At 45.1% G+C, this 20,547-nt stretch overlaps 4 protein-coding genes across 4 annotated transcripts; 1 reads left to right on the forward strand and 3 right to left on the reverse strand.

Moving 5' to 3' along the window:
* Positions 1 to 2,328: 2,328 nt before the first annotated feature.
* On the reverse strand, positions 2,329 to 7,848 carry J4E83_009613 (putative PKS-like protein biosynthetic cluster; the record flags this gene model as incomplete). The annotated part of the gene is made up of 3 exons (XM_049336498.1): positions 2,329 to 6,860; positions 7,271 to 7,706; positions 7,756 to 7,848. Coding segments are annotated over 3 exons (5,061 nt in total), but the record flags the coding sequence as incomplete, so codon positions are not given.
* Positions 7,849 to 9,238: 1,390 nt separating this feature from the next.
* On the forward strand, positions 9,239 to 11,398 carry J4E83_009614 (uncharacterized protein; the record flags this gene model as incomplete). Its single annotated transcript, XM_049336499.1, has 5 exons — positions 9,239 to 9,708; positions 9,766 to 9,795; positions 9,847 to 10,723; positions 10,787 to 11,288; positions 11,346 to 11,398. The coding sequence occupies 5 exons, from the start codon at positions 9,239 to 9,241 to the stop codon at positions 11,396 to 11,398; spliced, it is 1,932 nt and encodes a 643-aa protein (XP_049184280.1).
* Positions 11,399 to 11,815: 417 nt separating this feature from the next.
* Positions 11,816 to 13,876, reverse strand: J4E83_009615 (uncharacterized protein; the record flags this gene model as incomplete). The annotated part of the gene is made up of 3 exons (XM_049336500.1): positions 11,816 to 12,506; positions 12,563 to 12,757; positions 12,807 to 13,876. 3 exons carry the CDS (start codon positions 13,874 to 13,876, stop codon positions 11,816 to 11,818), a joined length of 1,956 nt encoding a protein of 651 aa, XP_049184281.1.
* Positions 13,877 to 14,774: 898 nt separating this feature from the next.
* On the reverse strand, positions 14,775 to 16,442 carry J4E83_009616 (uncharacterized protein; the record flags this gene model as incomplete). Its single annotated transcript, XM_049336501.1, has 2 exons — positions 14,775 to 15,519; positions 15,574 to 16,442. The coding sequence occupies 2 exons, from the start codon at positions 16,440 to 16,442 to the stop codon at positions 14,775 to 14,777; spliced, it is 1,614 nt and encodes a 537-aa protein (XP_049184282.1).
* Positions 16,443 to 20,547: the final 4,105 nt, after the last annotated feature.

The following is a 20,547-nucleotide window of genomic DNA, read 5'->3' on the forward strand; positions in this document are numbered from 1 at the left end:
AGATATTTTATTAATTCTAAAGAATAACTCTTTTAGAATAAATAAAAATCTTTTTCTTTTAAATATATTAATTACTTAGAATAAGTAATAATATAAATAAAATATGTTCTAACAAAGCTATAAGCGCTTAGCTAGGCTTATAACCTATAAAGAATAGATAGGTAATAAGAACTATTCTCTAATAATAGAATATAGCTTTGTTAGAACAAAGTAGTTAAATACTATAATAAATAGTATAACTAATAAAGATTATAAATAATTACACAGTAAATAGTAGGTAAAAGGTAATAATATTATTACTAAGTAAAAAATAACTATAGAGAATTACTATTTCTTTTATAAAAAATAGCTACTAAAATAATTGCGTAAATATCTACCTATTTCTACCTAAAGATAAGAATTTATAATTAAATCTACTTAATTTCTATTAATTTCTAGATTTATAATCTAAGTCTGCTAAATTCTTTTTATCTTCTAAATTTATAATCTAGACTAGTACTAATTATATTAGTCTATGCGTTGTATTGTATAAACTAATAATTAGTTTATTACTAGATCTTTTAGCAATTATAGAAAGAGAGATAAGAAGATAAGAGTTATTAAATTATATAATAACTCTAATATTAACTAGGCTAAGATAAATAGAGGTGTTTTAGAATCTCCTAGTGTAGTAGATTAAATCTAGCTACTAAAATCTTAATTACGTAAGTAATTAGATTTACTAGAGATTTTTCTAATTTGTTAAGAAATAATAATAAGTGCAATCTTAACAAAGCTTAATAATAATAAAAAGATAATAATAACTAAGTTATTATAATCTTTATATAGTATAAGTACTCTAGTTAAAGTAAATATAATATAAATTATCAAAGTTATATTAATAGTTATATATTATTAAAAAAAAGTATTAAAAGACTAGATTTTAGAATAAATTACTTAAATTAATTTCTAGATATCTATTATTACTTAACTTTATATTAATACTATAGTTTACTAGTTAAGATAATAACTCTAATAGACGTAGTACTTAGCTTAATACTAGTATAGTTAATCTATTTAAGTATTTATAAAAGTCTTAAATATTATTTTAGTAGAATAGTATATAATTACTATTAGAATAGCTTCTAAAAATATAAGTAGATATTCTTTTTTAAAGTAGTATTTTATAAAGACTTATTATTAATATAGTTTTTAGAAATCTATTTATTTTAGATATATTAGAGTAGTACTATAGAATATATTCTAGAAATAATTTCTAGAGTTAAAGTAACTTCTAATTAAAGCTACTTATAGAATAGAGTATTCTAAATTCTATAAGTAAAAGGCTTATATACTTTAAAGTCTACGCTAGCTACTAGTAAAGACTATTATAAGCTATATATATTACTCTACTTTAGTATATACTACTCTATTAAGTTAAGATAATAATATATATATAAAAACTATTTTTGTATTAAGATAATAAACTTTTATTATAAATATATTTTAAAAAGCTAATTTACTCTTAGTTATATATTAAATTAAAGTTAGGTTTATAAATATTATATTAAAAAGAATCTTAGTATAAGTTTTATCTCTTATCTTATAATTAAAAAATCTTAATAGTAAAGTTCTCGAAACTTTTTAGTTATAAATAATTAGTAATCTATAAAAATCTAATTTTAGATCTAAGTTATCTTCTATACTATTTATTTAAATCTTTTTTTCTTACTTTTAATAAGTACTAAAAAAGAAATAATTAAAAGCTCTTAATATAGTATAGATAGAGTTCTACTTCTAGAGTATATTAGTAATTTCTTTACTCTAGAATCTTTAAGTTAGTATATATAAGACTTAAAAAACTTACATTGTTTTTTAGTATTAAAATCTACTATAATATAAGTAAATACTTATATTTTATAACAATAGGTACTCTACTATTTTTAATATTATATACTTAACTACTTTACTAAAGATAGTAGTACTTAAGCTCTAAGCTTTATCTACTAAATATTTCTATTTTAAAATTTAATCTTATGTACTATAAATTTTATATATATATATACTTATAATAGACTATAGCTTTTTTAAACTTGCTTATATAATAACAATTCTACTTTACTAATTATTATTCTTTAGATACTTTAGTTATTTCTGCTACTATAACTCTATGTTAAGATTGTTTTATTTAATAACAACTATTTATGTACCTCTAACATTTTATCTAGCTGTAATGTGTTCCCCGCGCAGCGCGCTACAGATGTGTTTTCGTTAAGTTTTCACTTTCTCCGCGAACCAACTAGCAAGATGGCAAACAGTTGGATGACTCCAGAACAGCGTGGGCGGCACCTTGACTTTCAAGGCACTTTGTAATCGATGACGCAGCGTCGCTGTTATGACGCTATCGACGCCCAAGTCCGCGATGGCAGCGCGCGGGTCCACCTCGTCAGCACTTTCCAACATCAGTACCCCAGCGACGATATCTCTAATCCTCCGTTCTAACCATATCCTCAGGTCAACGCCGTTCGTAGGCATCTCGTCTCCAGCTGCTGTGTCGGTATCGATGTCTCTGCCTTCAGCACCTAGTGAAGGCGTCTTTGTTCTTATTGCGATGTCGTCCAAAATGTCCGCGGGCAGCGGCTCGCCCCCAGGAAAGGGTATGGTCCGCAGCACAGCACCATGAGCTAGGTCGTACTTACCAAAATGCTGCCAAGCTCGAAAAGCCTCCTCCGGCGTGATGTCGGTGATGCCTTTGCTGTGCAGCTCAGCGTTGATAGACTCAGTACTCGCTGCCATGCCCAGGCCACGCCAACTAGTCCACTGAAAGGCTACGGTATTGTCTCCAAGCGCGCGCCTATAGGTGGCCAGGCAGTCAAGGAAGGCGTTCCCGCTGGCATAACTGCCTTGGCCTGGGAAGCCGAAGAGCTGGCCGCACGAACTAAAGAGGACAAGCCAGTCAAGCGTCTGCGGTGGAAAAGCGGTGTGTAATGCCAGCGCCCCAGCAACTTTGGGCTGTAGCACGCGCGAGAAGGCCTCGGGTGAGGCATTCTGCATGAGCTGGTCTTCGAGCGTGCCCGCCGCGTGGACCACACCCAGCACCGGTGGTAGTTGTAGCCTGTCTAGTTTGGTCCGCAGCACTGCCGCTGCGTCTGCTGCACCAATGTCGACCGCGAGTGTGTATACCGTTGCTCCGCAAGCCTCGAGTTCCAGAATCTTGTCGACAGCAGGCTTGAGGCTGCTGGATGAGGATGTCTCAAGCTTGTCCCAATCGCACCTCGCAGGCAGTTTTCGTCGAGATACCAGCACCAATCGCCGCGCCCCCTTCTCCACGAGCCAGCCCGCTACCTCGAGCCCGAGCGAACCCAGTCCGCCCGTCACTAGATATGTTCCTGCTGGCTTAGGCATCAAAGAGGGAGGTGGAGAGGAAGAAGAAGACCGAGAGGCGGAGGTATCATACAATCTCTCACGTGGCAGCGGTTGCAGACGAGCAACTCGGGGGAGACCGTCTTCCATACAAACAACGTCTTGATCATGGACGTACGTCATTGCGAGCATAGGAAAGGTCTCATCGTCGCTAAGATCCTCGACATCTATTAATGCTCCCCATTGGTCAGGGTGCTCAGATGCAATGATACGGGCGAGCCCGTGGAGCGGAGCATGAGACAATGCCGTGGGTGTTTCGGCAGTTGACACTCCTGTGGTAATGGCGAAGACTTTGCTTCCGCTACCGCTTCCGCTCCCGCTTCCGCTTCCGGATGTGGACATGCTGCTAATGGCATGCTTGGTCAAGAGCAGTAGCTCCGAGAGGAACGTCTCGGCTTTAGATGGCACGTCAGTGATAACCGATACGGGGCCCGGACAGTATATGATTGCCGTATTGGGGACCAGTGCTTCAGCGACCACTTCTGCTGCCGACTTCACGCGGGTGGTAGTCACGTTTCTGGCTTTACGCTCTTTTTGCAGCTGTTCCAAGCGCCAGTCAAGTGTAGCCGAGTCTTCTGATACGAGGATGAAGCTTTCCCATGAAGCTGCCTCGCGCGAGAATGGTGCAGGCACCCAGGCGATGGTGTGGACGAGGCTCTCGACACCACCGCTGACGCCTGGGGTGCCCTCAATTTCGGAGAAGCGCATCGATCCAAATTTGGCCAACACTCTTCCCTCTTCATTGCACACGTTGACATGAACTGCAGGTGCTCCACGTTCGCCGGCTTCCTCTACGTAGAGATAGCAGGTCTTGGGCGGCGACACTCCGTACTGTGTGAAGAACTGGACCGTCTCAATCTGTGCTGGCATCCGCAATTTTGGGTTATCAAAGAAGATGGTAGACCCCACAGATGTTGCAGCGTCGAGAAGAGGGGCCCATGAAGAGCCATGCCAGGGCAGCTTGGCGCCGTCCGCGACATCTGGCGCAACATCGACGCGAGCAAGCATTTCCTTGAGGTCGCCAAAGTGCTCTGTGACAGTCCAAGGGAATCCCATGGCTGAAACGCCGACCTTGTCCAAGTAGTCGATGGAGAAGTTGGAGGGCAGAACAGTACCAATTCGCCGCTTGACAGCTTCGATATCCACGTAAGGCGTCACACTGTTATCCAATTGAGATACACTCCAACGGCCGACAGTATGGGTAACCCAAGACTGGTCTTTGGGGGCACTGCTTTGATGCAACCGTGAGGTAATCTTGATGCTGTCATCCAGCAATACTACCTGGACGTCTCGTACATCGCTAATGACGATTGGGACGCGCAGGTCAATGTTGGACAAAGTAGAAGCCCCTGTGGCGTGATAGAAAGTGTTGATCAGCACGGCAGCGGGTACTATCTCAGTCCCGTGGAGTGGATGATCACCTGGGAATGGCTTGGTGTCATTACCCAATCTGGTGGTATACAAAGTCGTTCTGGTTGCAGTGCCGGAAACGGGGGTTAACTGGCCTAGCAGAGTGTGCTTGTCAACGTCATGCGTGAAGCTGTCCAAGCCCAGCGAGCTGCCACTATGCACCTTTCTCCAGATTGGCTTGTGCACCCAATGCGTTCCAGGCACTCCCGGTGCCCATCGACGGCCAAGAGACCTGTCGAAGTCAATGGTCGCGGCCTTTGTGTACAACGTGCCGATAGCTTGCGCCACACACAACTCCGGAGACTTGCGGCGGCGAACGGTTGGAATAACTGCGAACTCTTCGTCTTCAATTCCATCATCTAGGATGGTTTCGTTGATTGAATGGGACACGATTGGATGACTGGACACCTCGAGGAACAGTCGGAATCCGTCTGAAATGGATGCCTTCACGGCGGATGTGAGTAAAACAGGGCTGATCATGTTGTGGACCCAATATTCGGCGTCTCTTGGGCTGTTCGAGCGTGGGTCAGGGTCGGATGTCGAGTAGAGAGGAACCGTTGCTGGCCGAGGCTGAATATCTGTCGCTAACATCTCCCTCACTGGTTGCGCCAGCGGACTCAGCACTCCTGCAGAATGGAATGCAATGTCGGTTGCCACCCTGATCGCCTCGATGCCTCGTTTTTGGAGTTTCTCAACATACATCTCGACGGCTTTGACCCTTCCGCTGATGACGCAAGCTGAGGGCGACGAATGGATTGCTGCAATAACATCTTGCTCATTGTATAGCTCTTCCTTGACTTGATCAAAGGGCAGATGCACAAGGAACATAGCTCCAAGACCCTTGACTTTGGCGTACTGCCCAGCTCGTCTAGTGACAACCAAGGTACCTTCTTCTGGAGTAAGGCAGCCTGCTGTCACCGAGGCGGCAATCTCCCCCACTGAATGTCCAATGATGGCACCAGGACTGACTCCTTCAGATCTAAGCAAAGCAAAAAGTCCAATTTGGAAGACATATGTCAAGATTTGCACCCGATCGGACTCGTCATAGTCGCTGCCACTTTTCCGGAAAGCCTCGATAGGAGAGAACCCAGCTTCTGCTTGCACAATGCGTTCCAAGGGCTCAACAGCGCCGAGGAAAACGGGATTGGCAACCAGATGTCTCGCCATTTCATTCCACTGAGCGCCATGACCGGAGAAAACCCAGACCACCTCTTTTCTAGTATTCGTCGCAAGCGCATTGCCCTGGGAAACCCACTCGCCGTTGTTGCCACCTTCGGCAAACACTTTGAGCATTTCTGCTGCCTGCTCTACACTGGTAACAGCAAATGCTGCTCGGTACTCATGATGAGCGCGGCGGAGAGCAAGGGTGTTCGCAATTGACCTCAGATCTTCTCCCTTCCCTGGACCCATCAACCACCTCGCCAGCGAACCCGCTTGTCCAGCAAGTCGTCTTCGTTGTGGGGCCGAAATCACGAGCGTGACTGGCACTTGAGCGCATTCGCTATTCTGTTGGTTCATCGTAGCAAGGCGAAATGAAGACTGCTCGATGATAGCGTGAGCAACGGTGCCTCCATATCCATATGAACATATAGCCGCTCGGCGTGGATGCGCCTCCACGTCCAGCCAGTCGGAAACCTCTTCCACGACTTGTGTACCCGAGTTCTCCCAGTCAACCTTAGAGTTGAGCTTGGTGAGGTTCGCCTGCGGCGGAAATTGCGCCTTGTTCAGTGCCAAAACAGCCTTGATGAACCCTATTGCTCCGGCACCTGCTTCGAGGTGGCCGACATTTGGCTTCACTGATCCTACGTTCACCGGCTTCGATCTGGAAACACCGTAAACCGCCGATATTGCGCTGACCTCGGTCGGATCCCCCAAAGGCGTCGATGTCGCATGAGCCTCAACGTACTCTACAGTCGCAGGGTCGACGTTCGCTTGTTTAAGGGCTTGTCGGGCAACGAGTTCCTGTGCTTTCGCGTTCGGGGCCATAATACCGTTCGTCTTGCCGTCCTGAGCGACTGCAGAACCCTTGAGAAGAGCGATGACGTTATCTCCATCTCTTATCGCATCCCGAAAGCGCTTTAACACAACAACTGCGGCACCTTCCCCCCTTCCATAACCATGTGCATTGTCATCGAAGGACAGGCACGAGCCATCGGGCGATATAGCACCAGCTTTATCTAATACCCGCGTCAACCCAGGCCCGCAGATTGCATTTACGCCACCAGTAATAGCTATTCTCGACTCGCCACACAAGATTGCCTGGCGTCCATGGTGAATCGCCACTAGTGAACTTGCGCATGCAGCATCAACCGCCGTGCTCGGGCCCATGAGGTTCAAGTGGTACGATATTCGATTCGGTATGCCGCAGTACGCGGTTCCGATACCTGTCCGGGAGATTAGAACGGGAACATCCGAGCACACATTGTGTAAGTAAATCAATAGTCTTGAAAGAACTTACCTAACCAGGGCTCAATATTAGGCAGGTCTTCCAACAGCAACTTCCCATAATCATCAGAGTTCACACCCATAAATACGGCAGTGTCAGACCCGGAGAGGCTCTTAGGATCTATGCCTGCAGATTCCAGCGCTTCCCACGCTACTTCAAGAGAGATACGCTGCTGCGGGTCCATCTGCTCAGCCTCCTTAGGCGAGATCCCAAAGAAGCTCGGGTCGAAGTCCTCCAGGGCGTCCAGATAGTATCCACGGGATGTTGTGTTATCGAGCGCTTTGATGTTGCGGACGTCACGGTGGCGGTAGGGCTCCCATCGCATAGCTGGGATCTCGGACGAAGCGTCTCGTTTCGCCAGGATAGACTCCCATAGCTGTTCGGGGCTGTGGTTTCCACCGGCCACACGGCAGGCCATGCCAATGACGGCTACGTCGTTACATTCGCCCTTGGACATGTCAATTTGCGATTCTTCATTTGTAAGTTTTAGCACTCACAAGTTCGCCGAGCTCTGCTTCCGTTACTGAGCTATGTACCTGCACTGGGCTAAACGAACTAGACGAGTATTGGTTTGAGTCGGGGGTTTCCATCGTAGCGTAGTCCTGATGTTCGATAAGAGTTTCCGACGAAGAATAGCAGACTTGTCAACAGCTGATTTGAACCCTCCCTCTCAAATTGGAAGAGAAGGCCTAGACGAAATATATGATCCAAGTAGGGTACTGATGTGTCATGCGATCTTGAATGTTGACGAGTTGATGGCGTTGCGTGTTGATTCGAACCAAAATCCTCAGAGTGAATTATTGGTTGAACAATTTGAAGGATAGTGACATATGTGAGATCCCAGTAGATCATATGGGTATCTTTTTCGAAGTCCAACTTAAAACTGGACGATGATAATACATATTGACTACAATAGTCGCTCGCGGACTTCCCAGACAGCGGCCATTTCGGCATTCAAAGTTATCCGGGGTATTTGGGACGGGCCCCGGGAGATTCTCCCGACAACGAGAGTTTCAGTATTTAAACCTTGCCGGGTCATTTCACGAGGAGCTTTCTTCCATAATCACAGCGCCGGATAGAAGTATACTATAGCTATTTCGAGTTTAATCGTCAGAAACCGAAACGGGCAAATAAGGGATCTCGATAGACCCAGCTCTTGGCTCAGTCAGAAATTTTCTAATTGAGCAGCGTGCGGAGCATATGATCCAGGTAGTAGATGTCTTCAATTGGCTTTCCATTGTTTGGTACACAATCAGAGTAAAAGTGGCACAGCATCGAAGGCGCGAAGGATCCAAATGCCTTCTTCCTTGGCTGTACGCCGCACTCCAAATCTTCCCCACAATCCAACGATCGAATAACATTGCAGAGAAACCACTCCAGGACCCGGAATCTCTAAGAAGGGAATTGCGGGTGTCGGCATGCGGGATTGTCGCGGGGAATCAGGATCGTGGGGTTACCTGCCTGTTCTAGTGCGCGATCAATCGGAGATTGAAGTCTTTGGCCTGACACAGTTTGGCAGACAAATCCTACGCATCGCGTTTGCCCTCATACTCTCGACCTCACGGCATACCGAGTTTGCGCCTCGGTATTCTTCCAACAAGTCATTCGGATCTTCGCGCGCAATCTCAGATGTCTCCATGTAGTCGTTCACTTTGGGGCAAGAATCGCTAATCGCAATTCTATGTTTGCAAGGGGCTTGCCGATTGAGACGATGATCAGGTTGCCGGTAGCCACAATGAGGCATCCCTAGGTATACATTCGGCCCGGTGAGGGGTGTCTTCGGCCACGTCAGGGATCTATTCTGCCTGGCGATGCGATCCGAGCGAATAGTTCCGCGACAAGGCCGAATTGTACGCACGCCCCTAAACGACGCGATAGACTTTCTTAGATCCCCCAGGTCATGCCTGGTAACGATTCATTCTGCCACGCTCCTTTGCGCAACACATTCGTTAACTTTGTTTTCTGTCATTCATTATTACCATGCATCTTCAAAAGCACTCGCTTCTTAGCGTACTTCTGACTGCCTCGCTCGGCCTTCCACATACCCATGCCGCGCCGATACTGGACTCACTCGTGAACCCTTTTCTGGACTCATTAGGTTCGATACTGAGTGGCAAAGGGCTAGTGCAAGGTTTACTTGGTTCCATCGAAGGCGCTATTGGCGTGGAGAAGACGTACGACTACGTTGTCGTAGGTGGTGGCACCGCCGGCAATGCGATCGGTGTCCGCCTCGCTGAAGCGGGCTACTCGGTCGCCATCATTGAGGCTGGACTTTACTACCAAATCGGAAAGCCTGTTTTAGGCTCCACACCTGCCGGTGGCATCGTAGGAATCGGTGCCAATCCTCTAGACTCTGATCCTATTGTTGATTGGGTGTTGACCACGGAGCCTCAAGCGGGCGCGGATAATAGACGCGTGCACTATGCGCAGGGAAAATGCTTGGGTGGCTCGTAAGGACCTCCTATAACACAACGCTTATTACAATACTAACAAGATCTTTAATGCAGTTCTGCGCTCAACTTCCTAATTCACCACAGGTAAGAAGAGCCGTCTCCGCATCCGATTTTAGTGTACTAATCCTTTTCCAGAGGTACGGAGGGCTCATATCAAACCTGGGCCGACGCTGTAGGCGACGACAGTTACACGTTTGCCAACTTTGAACCCTACTTCAAGAAGGCTGTCACCTTCACCAAGCCGAACGACGCCATACGTGGCGATAATGTGACTACGCAGTACGATGAGAGCGCCTTCGAGACCCCAGGCGGACCTATCCAGATCGGTTACTCCAACTATGTCTCTCCATTCTCGACCTGGATGGAGAAGGCTCTCCACGCAGTCGGTCTGAAGAGGACCAGCGAATTCGACAGTGGCAAACTGATGGGAACACACTACACACAAACTTTCATCGATGCGAAGGAGCAGACCCGCAGTGCATCGGACGAGTACATCAAAACAGCGCTCGACAACGACAAGCTCGCCGTGTACGCAAACACCCAGGCACAAAAGATCCTCTTTGATGGCAACAAGACCGCGACCGGCGTAAGGGTTCAGTCCACGGCCATTACCTACGACATTCATGCTTCCAAGGAGGTCATCGTTTCCGCAGGCGCTTTCCACAGCCCCCAGTTACTCATGGTATCGGGTGTAGGTCCAAAGGAGACTTTGGAGAATTTCAACATCGATGTGGTTGCCGATCGCCCTGGCGTAGGCCAGAACATGTGGGATCACATTATGTTTGGACCAGCTTACGAAGTCAGCTTCAACACGCTGGACAACACCCTCCACAACCCCGTCGCACTTGCCGATGCTCTGGCCGACTACACCCTCAAAGGCGAAGGCGTACTTTCTTCCAACGTAGTCGAGTTCCTCGGCTGGGAAAAGCTGCCCCAAGAGTTCCGCCAAAATTTTTCTCAATCCACCGTCGATGCCTTGAACCAATTTACCGATGACTGGCCAGAAGCTGAGGTTAGTCCCTTAGTTTTTGATGATGACAATGCAGGATAGACGCTAATCACAAACTTTGAACAGCTTATCAGCGGAAACGGCTACATCGGCGACTTCTCCCTCCCTGTCCTCCAGCAACCCCTAGATGGCAAGCAGTACGCCACGATCCTCGGAGGCATCGTAGCACCCACGTCCCGCGGCAACGTTACCCTGCAATCGGCATCCATGAGCAGCTCACCTCTGATCAACCCCAACTGGCTCACCTCGCCTGCGGACCAAGAACTCGCCGTCGCGCTCTACCGTCGCATGCGCCAGATCTGGAACTCGGAAACCATGCAGCAAGTTGTGATTGGTGACGAATACTGGCCAGGCAAGGAGAAGGACAGCGACGAGGAGATCTTGGCTGTAGTGAGAGACAGTTTGATGACTATCTGGCATGCGTCTTGCACGTGTAAGATGGGAAAGAGGGATGATAATATGGCGGTGGTGGACACCGAAGCTAAGGTTTATGGCGTCAAGGGCTTGAGGGTTGTAGATGCGAGTGCATTGCCTATCTTGCCGCCGGGTCACCCCACCAGTACGATTTGTAAGTTTTCCATGCGGAGCTCCAGTGTTGTGTGGACGTCTGCTAACATTCGCGTAGATGCGCTCGCGGAGAAGATTGCTGCTGGCATTGTTGAGGCCAATCGGCGATAAGAGCCATGCGAGGATGAAAGATGTGTCGTAAATGAAGCGGAAAAGAAATAGATCGAAGACCTTTTACTATGCGTTGGAAAATGTCCTGAGGTTGGAGCGTCGGGTAGGATGTCGACTTTGAGAGCGCGTGTTGTTACTTTCTGATCCCTTTCTTAATGTGTATATTTAATGTAGCGAAGCAAACCATGAGTCACCCGTGCGACAGCTTGAATCATGATGAAGAGCTCGTGAATGGAACCAAAATACCGAAAAGTGAAACCCAAAAGCTCATCAGATATTGTTGTCGCAAACTCGCAGTGTACCCACGTACTCATCCAGAGGACGTGGGACCTAGAAATAGAAAGCGGTCCGCGTAGCAAAAGAAAGAAGCAAGACGGACAAATCGGTATAAAGGTCCTTATCCTTCTCAATGCATCTCTACACAGCGAGCTTGATCGTCTTGCCCACACTAGGTGTGCCGTTGGCGTCGATCGCGAACAAAAGCCAGTATCCAGGCAACGCGACTCCTGGGTCGCCCGGGATAGCCACCGTATAGCTCGTACCGCTACCCGACATCGTCAATGCGATCCTTCTTTGATCGGTGTTGACGGTATGAGTGGCGGTGCCAAACCTCACCAGCGAGAACTTGGTAACAGCCGCAGTCGTGGTGATGCTCAAGTTCGCGCCAAGTCTGGCAGTAGAGGCTACAGTGCTTATGACAGGACGTGCGCGTCTTGTACCGTCAGCGTTCAGAAGGTAGGGCGGTACAAAGATCTCGGCGTCGAAGTGATTGTTGGCACCGCAAGAACCGCACAAGCCGCCACCGCCGACGAAGACGGTCGCATCCGGCATGAGGATTGCTACGGAGTGGTATGTCCTGGGAATCTGCATGGGGTTCAACTGTGTCCATCTTCCAGTAGTGGGGTCCCACAGCTCCGGAGTTAGCTGCGCCGTGTCGTCGTTGAACGGGTGCAGACGCGATTGTCCACCAGCAACGAAGACTGTTCCGTCAGGAAGCGCGACACCATTCGCGAAACCACGCGGATAGGTCATAGACTGGGTTTTGGCGACGGTTGGGTTTGTCTTTGGTGCACCTATCGTGACGATATATGCACTTGTGCGTCCGTCACTAAAAGACAACGAAGTCAGCATTGCTGCGTGAGTGATGCGAAAGGCGGTTCATACCTGTTTTCGTAGTTTGCAGCACCTCCTGCAGTGAGTATCTTTCCGGCTGTGGCGTCGAACATTACTGCATTGCCACACATGGCATCCCCGTCATCCAAGCGGTTACCAGCACCCGTGGTACTTCCAGATCCGATAGTATCGTACCAGTTCATGGCGATCGAAGGGCCGGCTTGAAATACCGTCTGGTTCTTCCATCTGTAGTTGGTCAGCAATAAGGTCAATGATTATCAGGCGCTGGACTTACCCAAAGAGCCAAGCATGGTTATCCGAACGATATACGCCCGCAGTATCAGCTGTAAGCATAGGGCTGACGAGCGCATTCTGTACCAGAGCCCAAGTATTTGCAGTAGCGCTATAGATCTCTCCGTTCTTGCCACCCCTGTTGCCGCTCCATGATCCGCCGATATTGAAGATGCGCCCGTCGGAGCAAGTAGCGGTAGATTGGTACCCCCGAGCAATCTTCATGTCGCTTCCTGGGGTCCAGGCGTCACTAGAGGGGTCATAGATGCTGGTCTTTGCAGCGTCGCTGCCCCCCGAAACGATTACACGGCCGTTGAAATCCAGGGAGATACCTGGGCAGAACATGTCGTGCTGTGTATTGGAGACCTGAAGCTGACTCGACTCGCCCGTAGCAGGATCATAAATGCCTGTTTGGGTGAAGCCTCTGGATCCGCCGAAGTTGTCCTTCGCGAAGGCCGACCACATCAGAACTTTTCCGTTCGGGAGCAATGAGACAGCTGCTGGTACAAGCGGGAAATCCACGGTCTTCTCCCATAAGCCTTTGCCTGCCGCTGGCGGAGCGTATGCTGTATCCTGGAAGATGTTGATCTCAGCGACGGTGGTCCATTGGTTGACGGCGCTTTGAGCTTCTGAGGTAGCTGTGATCCTAACGTATCGTGCCGGTTTCGCGACGAAGGAAGTCTTCTTGGTCGTCGCATCGTTGTTGTATGTGCCGACAGCGACGACCTTCCAGCTCGAGTTGTCGGTACTAATCTCGATTCTGTGTCCTCCAATCCTGCCATTGGCGTTGTCGCTTGGGCGTGGCTGGAGACTGACGGCGTTGATGTTATAGGATGCTTTCATGTCCACGATGATCCAGTTTGGTAGAGTGTCGGCCGGCACGGGATCATATTTTGAGTGCCAGAACGATGTCGCATTTCCATCGAGCGCTTTAGAAGGCTCATTACCAGCTTGGAAACTGTCCGACGTTGCGGTCCATCCTGAGCGGCTGATAGTGACAGAGGCAGAGTCCACTGAACCCGCTAGGATGAGTACGGCGATATAGATCGCTGATAGACTGGACCTGAAGCTCATGTCGAAGATTGAGAAGTGGAGGCGGCGGATTTGTTGCTGATATGAGTCTCGATGCAAGGAAAGCTTCGAACTTATAGTTCTTTGATAAGGTTCTGGCGGCATGTCAGCTTACAAGACGCTGACCTCTGTTCCCATCGCCTCTCGACCATAATCATTCATCTCACCTTCGCCAACGCCATGATGCCCATCTAGCTTAGCTTACAATAGCACTGTCCAAGGTTGATGCGGAAGTCCAGCTCCGCGCACGCCCAAGAATAGACATGTGGAAGATATCGCCAATCTCGGAGGCTGACGGACTTGACGCATCGCGCACACAGACTGATCTCCGCGTAGATAGTATCATTCATTGACCTACATCTCAAGAGGCTACCTCAGTGATGGGCTCGGATTTGCCCGCTCAAGACCGGTAGTCCGTGTTGGCTGCATGATATATTAGGCTGCATACTAGATGCGTGCTCAGAAACCTGGAAAGGAACGCCACAGGATGTCACCGGGTACTCGGACATCGTATTGATCATGTGGATGATGATATCGCGAATTGTTACTGCCATGGGAAGAAGCAGGCGCAATGCCCAATATTTGCTGCATGCAGGACCATCTTGGCTAAGCGTTGATGGTGGGGCGGGATTCGGCTCGAATCGCTGACCGGGAACATGCATGAACGCCTCCAATGAACATCTGGACCACTGCGCCCGTGCGCTAGTCGGGCATGGCGTACCCTCGCCTCGCCGGCTCAAATACTGAGGCTGTAGCCGTCCAGTCCGTCTGGTCCATTGAGAATCCATCGAGGTGGCTTTGCATGTAGTCACTCTGCGTCCGTTTCTGTGGATTGATAAGGGCATGCAAGCAGGCTGCCAGATCAAGTGACTGTTGATCGAGAAGGCTTCGCTTGTAGTCTCTATTCGTCCGACTCTTCGTCCGATTCTTCGTCGTAGTCTCCACTATCAGTCGTTTCCAGTTCGCTGTCGGTCGATTCTACCTGAGGTCCAGAATGCGCTAATAACATCGCTGACATATCGCTGTCGGTCTCCTCCTCGTTCATGTCTAATTGCTCGTAGCGCAAGTCTTTCAAATTGTACCAGTTTCCTTGGGTCTGACAGAAGACATACGTCTCAATTAGGAGATCAAACGACAGCACCACCCAGATCGGCTCTACGTCCTTCGTGAAGGACGATGCAGATGAGCCAACTTCGTCGCGACACGTCAATGTGATCTTCCACAAAGCCGAGGGCAGCTTGGCTTGAAAGCCTAAAGCCGGATCGTCTTGATATCCTGGGGGCTGGAAGCGCTCTACCTGTACCCAGTCTTCTATGTCTGATTGAGGGTACAAGATTTCCAACGTCTCGAGCTTTGGTGGCAAATCTCTCGGCTGGCAGCAGTGTTCCAGCCAACGATCCGTCTCCTCGTTGAAAAAGAACAACTGTGGAATGGTGAGATGCTTGAGGTTGGTGAAGTGTTTAAATGATCTCTTTTGGTTCGTCAACAATCCCAGTAGCCATTCTAGATCGGAGTCGTCATCAGTAATTTCATGCGTGATGGCAAGCCTTTCTAGACTGTCTCGCATGCTATCAAGTTGATCTATGAGATAGCTAGCATCAAGCTGGGTATCTCGGTCGTCTGTGAGATGATAGCTGTCGTTGATACTGCGTGGGCGAATGTTAGCAGAGGCAACATGTATGATGCACTAACAAACTCACAGCTGCATTTTGAGACTTCGTAGCCGGCTGCAGTCGAGAGCTTCGAAAAGGTCACTGAGTTGGATTTCCGCCTTCTCAACGAGGGGACGATCTGCAAATTGTATCGAGACACTCAGGGCTAGATCATCAAGGTTCTCGGCGCCCTGTAGACACCCACGACCGTTGAGACGCAGGATGGTACCAATGGAAATCGTTTTTAGATCGAGGCTTTTAAGATTCTCATAGTGAATGCCGGACTTCAGTAAGTGTGTGTCGCTCGTAGTCAAATGTCGAAGCGTGCTCCAACCGTGAATAATGCCAGCAGGGGCGAACATCCCCCCGAAAAGCCCGGAGATGCACTCGCCTGAAGGCGGACCGCGAGGATGATCTTTCACCCAGACTTCAAGGTGGGTGAGGTTGGGAAGCAGTGCGAGCAGCAGTCCAGCAAATCCCGACTCTATCGAATTCCGAATGGTCCGATGCCAAGGATGCGATGCAGGATTTCCCATTTGTTCCAGCTTTGCCAAGCTTCGCATGCGTAGAGACGCGAGGTCGAAGTCCTGCTGTTCGCAAAGCTTCGCGACATTCTTGCGAATTGTCCCAACGCGCAGGGTTCTGATCTTTGTAGCAAGGTCTGCGCGGTCCAAGAGAGTACGCAGCAGCTGCAGAAGGGAGCTCACCTTGGGGTGACTCCCACATGACATGGACAGTTTTACTGTGGTGTAAAGGGCATCTTGGGCGACCGAGCGAAATCTGCGGGACGTGAGACTCAGGTCCTTGAGGGTCGTGGGTGCAGCTGCGTCGGGAAGATAAGAGGCGACGTGCAGCAGTAACTCTTCCGGCAGCTGGTAGATAGGCGGGTCATCGTGAGGCGTCATAATGGACCTCATGCTCAGAGTATTGGGCGGTAGCATAGCAGACTAAGGGATGTTGATGCTCTGCTTACTCTGTAGTGGATTGCGCGGTTTTCGATTTCGCGAATAAGCTCGCTCTCGGTTGACTGTACCAAAGACCCTGACGGTATCATCCGGTGCGTATCATCCGCCACTCGACGTTGCATTCCCTGGATTCCTCAGGACGGCGCGAGTCGGGTAAATGTCATTGATCAAAGCACTGTCGTATCTTGATGCTGAAATGCGGCGCTGACGTGCCGGATGGGTGACCGCGATGAACAAGAAATTGCGATCGCGGGATGGTGCGACACGATGACGTAATCACTTAGAGATGGCAGGCACACGCACAAAGCTGCGGAACTGCACGCTAAGGAAAGTTAACAACGCTTAATCTAGATTGAACACTACATACGACTTGAAACTCAGACTTTCTTCTGTGCCCTCTTCTCTCTCAACCACATCTTGAGCAGGAACAGCAAGCTCGTCACCACACCCATGCCGCTCAGTCCGACGCTAACGTACATAGCGCCGCGATAACCGTGCAGTTCATCCTCCGCCGTTCTTCCGCCATTGTTCACGTGAACCTCTACTATCCCTGCGATGCCAACCCCAATACTAATACTATAGTTCACGATCGTATTAACCAAACTCGCTGCCATGCCTTAGTGCTTCCTAGCGACAGCATTACTTATAATCAGCGTTCCGGCAGGAAAGCTTATATCCATGCCCTATAGAATAATAAGCGTAGTAACAAAGGTTTGCGCCCAGTAGATCTAGTTAACAGGGAGTGTAGCGACAAGAATATTGCCTATTAAAAACGCTAGCATGCTAATAAGCATGTGTTAGAGCTAGAGACAATTAATAATTAGAGATAATTAAGTATATTGTAATTAATCTACTACAAAAGAAAGTTAGAATAAAATCTCTAGTTATATACCTAAGAGCTAAGTAATTATGTATTTATAATTAAGTAATTATAACTACTCTCTAACTTTAATATACTCTCTAGAGTAGTAAGAGCATTAATCTACTCTACTAAAACTAATTTTATTAAATCTACTATAATTAGTATACTTTAGTAGAGTCTAAGCTTAAGAATCTAGAGCGTAGTAGTAGGTTGCAGCCTAACTAAGCGTTTAATTATACTTAACACTAATAGTAGTAAGCTCTTGCTTATTTAAATAAGGCCTAATAGCCTAGAAATTAACTCTATTAGTTTAAGAATTATCTTATAATAGCTTAGAATGCAGCTAATAGCTATAGAAATCTAAGTATCTAACTAGTAAGAGACAATTCTAATAGTAAGATTTAGACTTCTAGTCTCTTCTAGATAAAGTTTATAGTATAATTAAGAGCTTAATAAGCTACGCTAGCTTTCTATATAAGTACGCACTTAAGCTAGAATTAGAGACTTTATAATAATAAGTTTTCTAATTCTTCTCTTCTCTACTATAATTATCTACTTCTATATTATTAAAACGCTTAAGCTAATAAGCTAATAAGCTACCTATCTAATTAACTTATCTACTTAAGATTCTTAGCTCTTAAGCCTTAGCGCTCTTAAGCCTTACGCTTAAATTCTCTACTTTACTTAATATACTACTCTACTTAATACACTACTCTACTTACTTCTTTATCTTCTCTATTACTATAGTAAGTTCTTACTCTTATACCTAAATTAATAGCTAACTATTATAATTTAGTCTAATAACTTTACTTCTAACTCTAACTCTAGCTATAAGCGCTAGCGCTCTAGCTTCTACTATAACAGCGTTCTACACTCTAATTATAATACCTCTAGTAGTAGTAATTATAATATGCGAGCTAGCACTTAGCGTAATAGCGCTTAGTATAATAGCGCTCTACTTAACAGCGCTTTATAGTTAAGCGCTTAACCTCTCTACTATACTTAACTTAAAGACACTACTACTTAAATTCTACCTCTTTCTTCTAGAATAATAGTAGCTAACAGCCTATTCTCTAGTAGCTTTACCTAAAGTAATTAGGCTTCTAATACTTAACTATCTTAGAGCTTTATAAATTCTAATAATTAACTAAGTTAGAGCTTTAAGGTAACTAGTAGCTTTAGTAATAATAATCTCTATAAGAATTATAAGCAATTAGAGTTATACGCTAAGCGTACCTACTTAGGTTATAAGGCTTCTTAGTTTAATAACCTTAATAACTAGAACGTTTAAGAGACTATTAAGCCTATTTCTAAGAGTAGTATCTTTATTACTAATAATACTTTCTAGACTTAGAATTTAGGCCTTTAGCAATCTAACTACGTTAAGAACTAAGGCGCTTAAGATTAAGAGAAGTAAGCGTTTTTAAGTAATAGTTATAGTTATAGTTACTCTTATAAGAAGTCTAAGAGTAAGACTTCTATGCCTAAGACTCTTCTAGATTATCTATATCTAACGTATACTAGTTATTAGCGTAAGCGAGTTAGAGTATTACCTAACTATAACGCTTCTTAAGTTTCTAAGTATAAGTGTTATATCTATTAGTAGCTTCTTAATAATATTTAGAAGACTAATTATTTTAAGTAACTCTATTAGGTTGTGTATTATTTGTTCTACAACTTTTATAACTACTATACTACTAATTAAGATCTACACAATTACTTTATAAGCTTAGTAGATTACTATAGTTCTAAAGTAAGTTTATAATCTCTCTCTTTTTAGTTCTTTTTAATTTTTTACTAACTTAATAATAGCGCTAGAGCTCTAAGAACGCTATTAAGTATTACAAGTAGCTCTACTAAGATCTCTACGCTTATAAGAAGTAGAAGAAAGAAGCTAAGAGTAGTTCTAAGACTTTAGCTAAATTATTAGGTAGAACTTCTAAGTTCTTAGGTAAGAAGAGCTTAAAGAGTACTTTGCCTATAACTTCTTAAAACTCTAATTAACGTAGTACTTATAGTAAGTCTATAATACTAAGTAAGAGAATAAGAGAAATTAATATAGGTAGTAGTTAGATACTTCTACCTATAATTTCTACTTAGAGTTATCTACCTATAGCCTTTAATCTAATACTATAATACTTAGGCTATTATTATTAGAGCTTATTCTAGTAGCTACTACTACTAACTTTCTAGCTATAGGCTTCTTAATTTAGAAATTAGCTGCTATAGAATTAGTAGTAGAATTAGTATAGTTATTATTAGTCTTAGTAGCGCAACTACTAGTCTTAGTAGTATAATTATTAGTCTTAGCTGCGTAATAATTATTCTTATTATTATAATTCTTAGCTATATAGTTACTAGTCTAATAGCTTTATATCTAGTGTTGCAAGTAATAGGTTCTATTACTATACTTAGCGTTAGCTAGCTAAGGCTAAGTACGTAGAGGCGCTACTGCGTGCTAAGTATAATTAGATATAGCTTAAGATTTGTATATAGACTTAAGCTACTAAGACTACTTATTTATAAGCTTAGGTTAAGAACTTTAAAGATAGCTAGAATAGTAAGCTAGTCTTTAATAAGAGTAACTATAAGAGTTATAATTAGAAGAATTAGCGCTATAGTAGTTAGTAAGTAAGTAGCTATATAGGTTAGTCTAGCAGAAAAGTTTAGTAATTTATCTACTTTGTACTTGCGTTAATTATTAGTAATTACTTCTCTATAACTAGGCGCTAGTTAGAGCAACTAAGATCTAGCTTAGGTATAATTAATCTTTATAGTAGTAGTCTAAATAAAGATCTCTCTACTCTATTTACTTCTTAAGAATTAAATATTATAAATCTTATAAGTTAAGTAGCTATTTAAACTTCTTAAACTATTATTAGGTAAGTAATTTAGTTAATCTATCTATAGGTATAATTATAGTCTCTAAATACTTAACCTTAAATAATTCTTTAGTATATTTCTGCTACAGCTATATATTCTAGATATTAATATACCTAAGCTAAGTATTAATACGCTTATTTTTTCTAATAACTAGCCTAATTATCTACTAATTATTACACTAGATAGTCTAGAGTTCTCTAAGATTAAGCGCTAGCTTCTTAAGAAAGCGCCTAAGTACTATAGCTTTCTTAGTAGTATACTTAAGAGTAAGCAGCTCTACTTTTATAGTAGAAGTAGTAACTATACTTTACT

Source organism: Alternaria metachromatica (assembly GCF_023757995.1).
Source record: "Alternaria metachromatica strain BMP 0045 chromosome Unknown scaffold_35, whole genome shotgun sequence".
NCBI lineage: Eukaryota > Fungi > Ascomycota > Dothideomycetes > Pleosporales > Pleosporaceae > Alternaria > Alternaria metachromatica.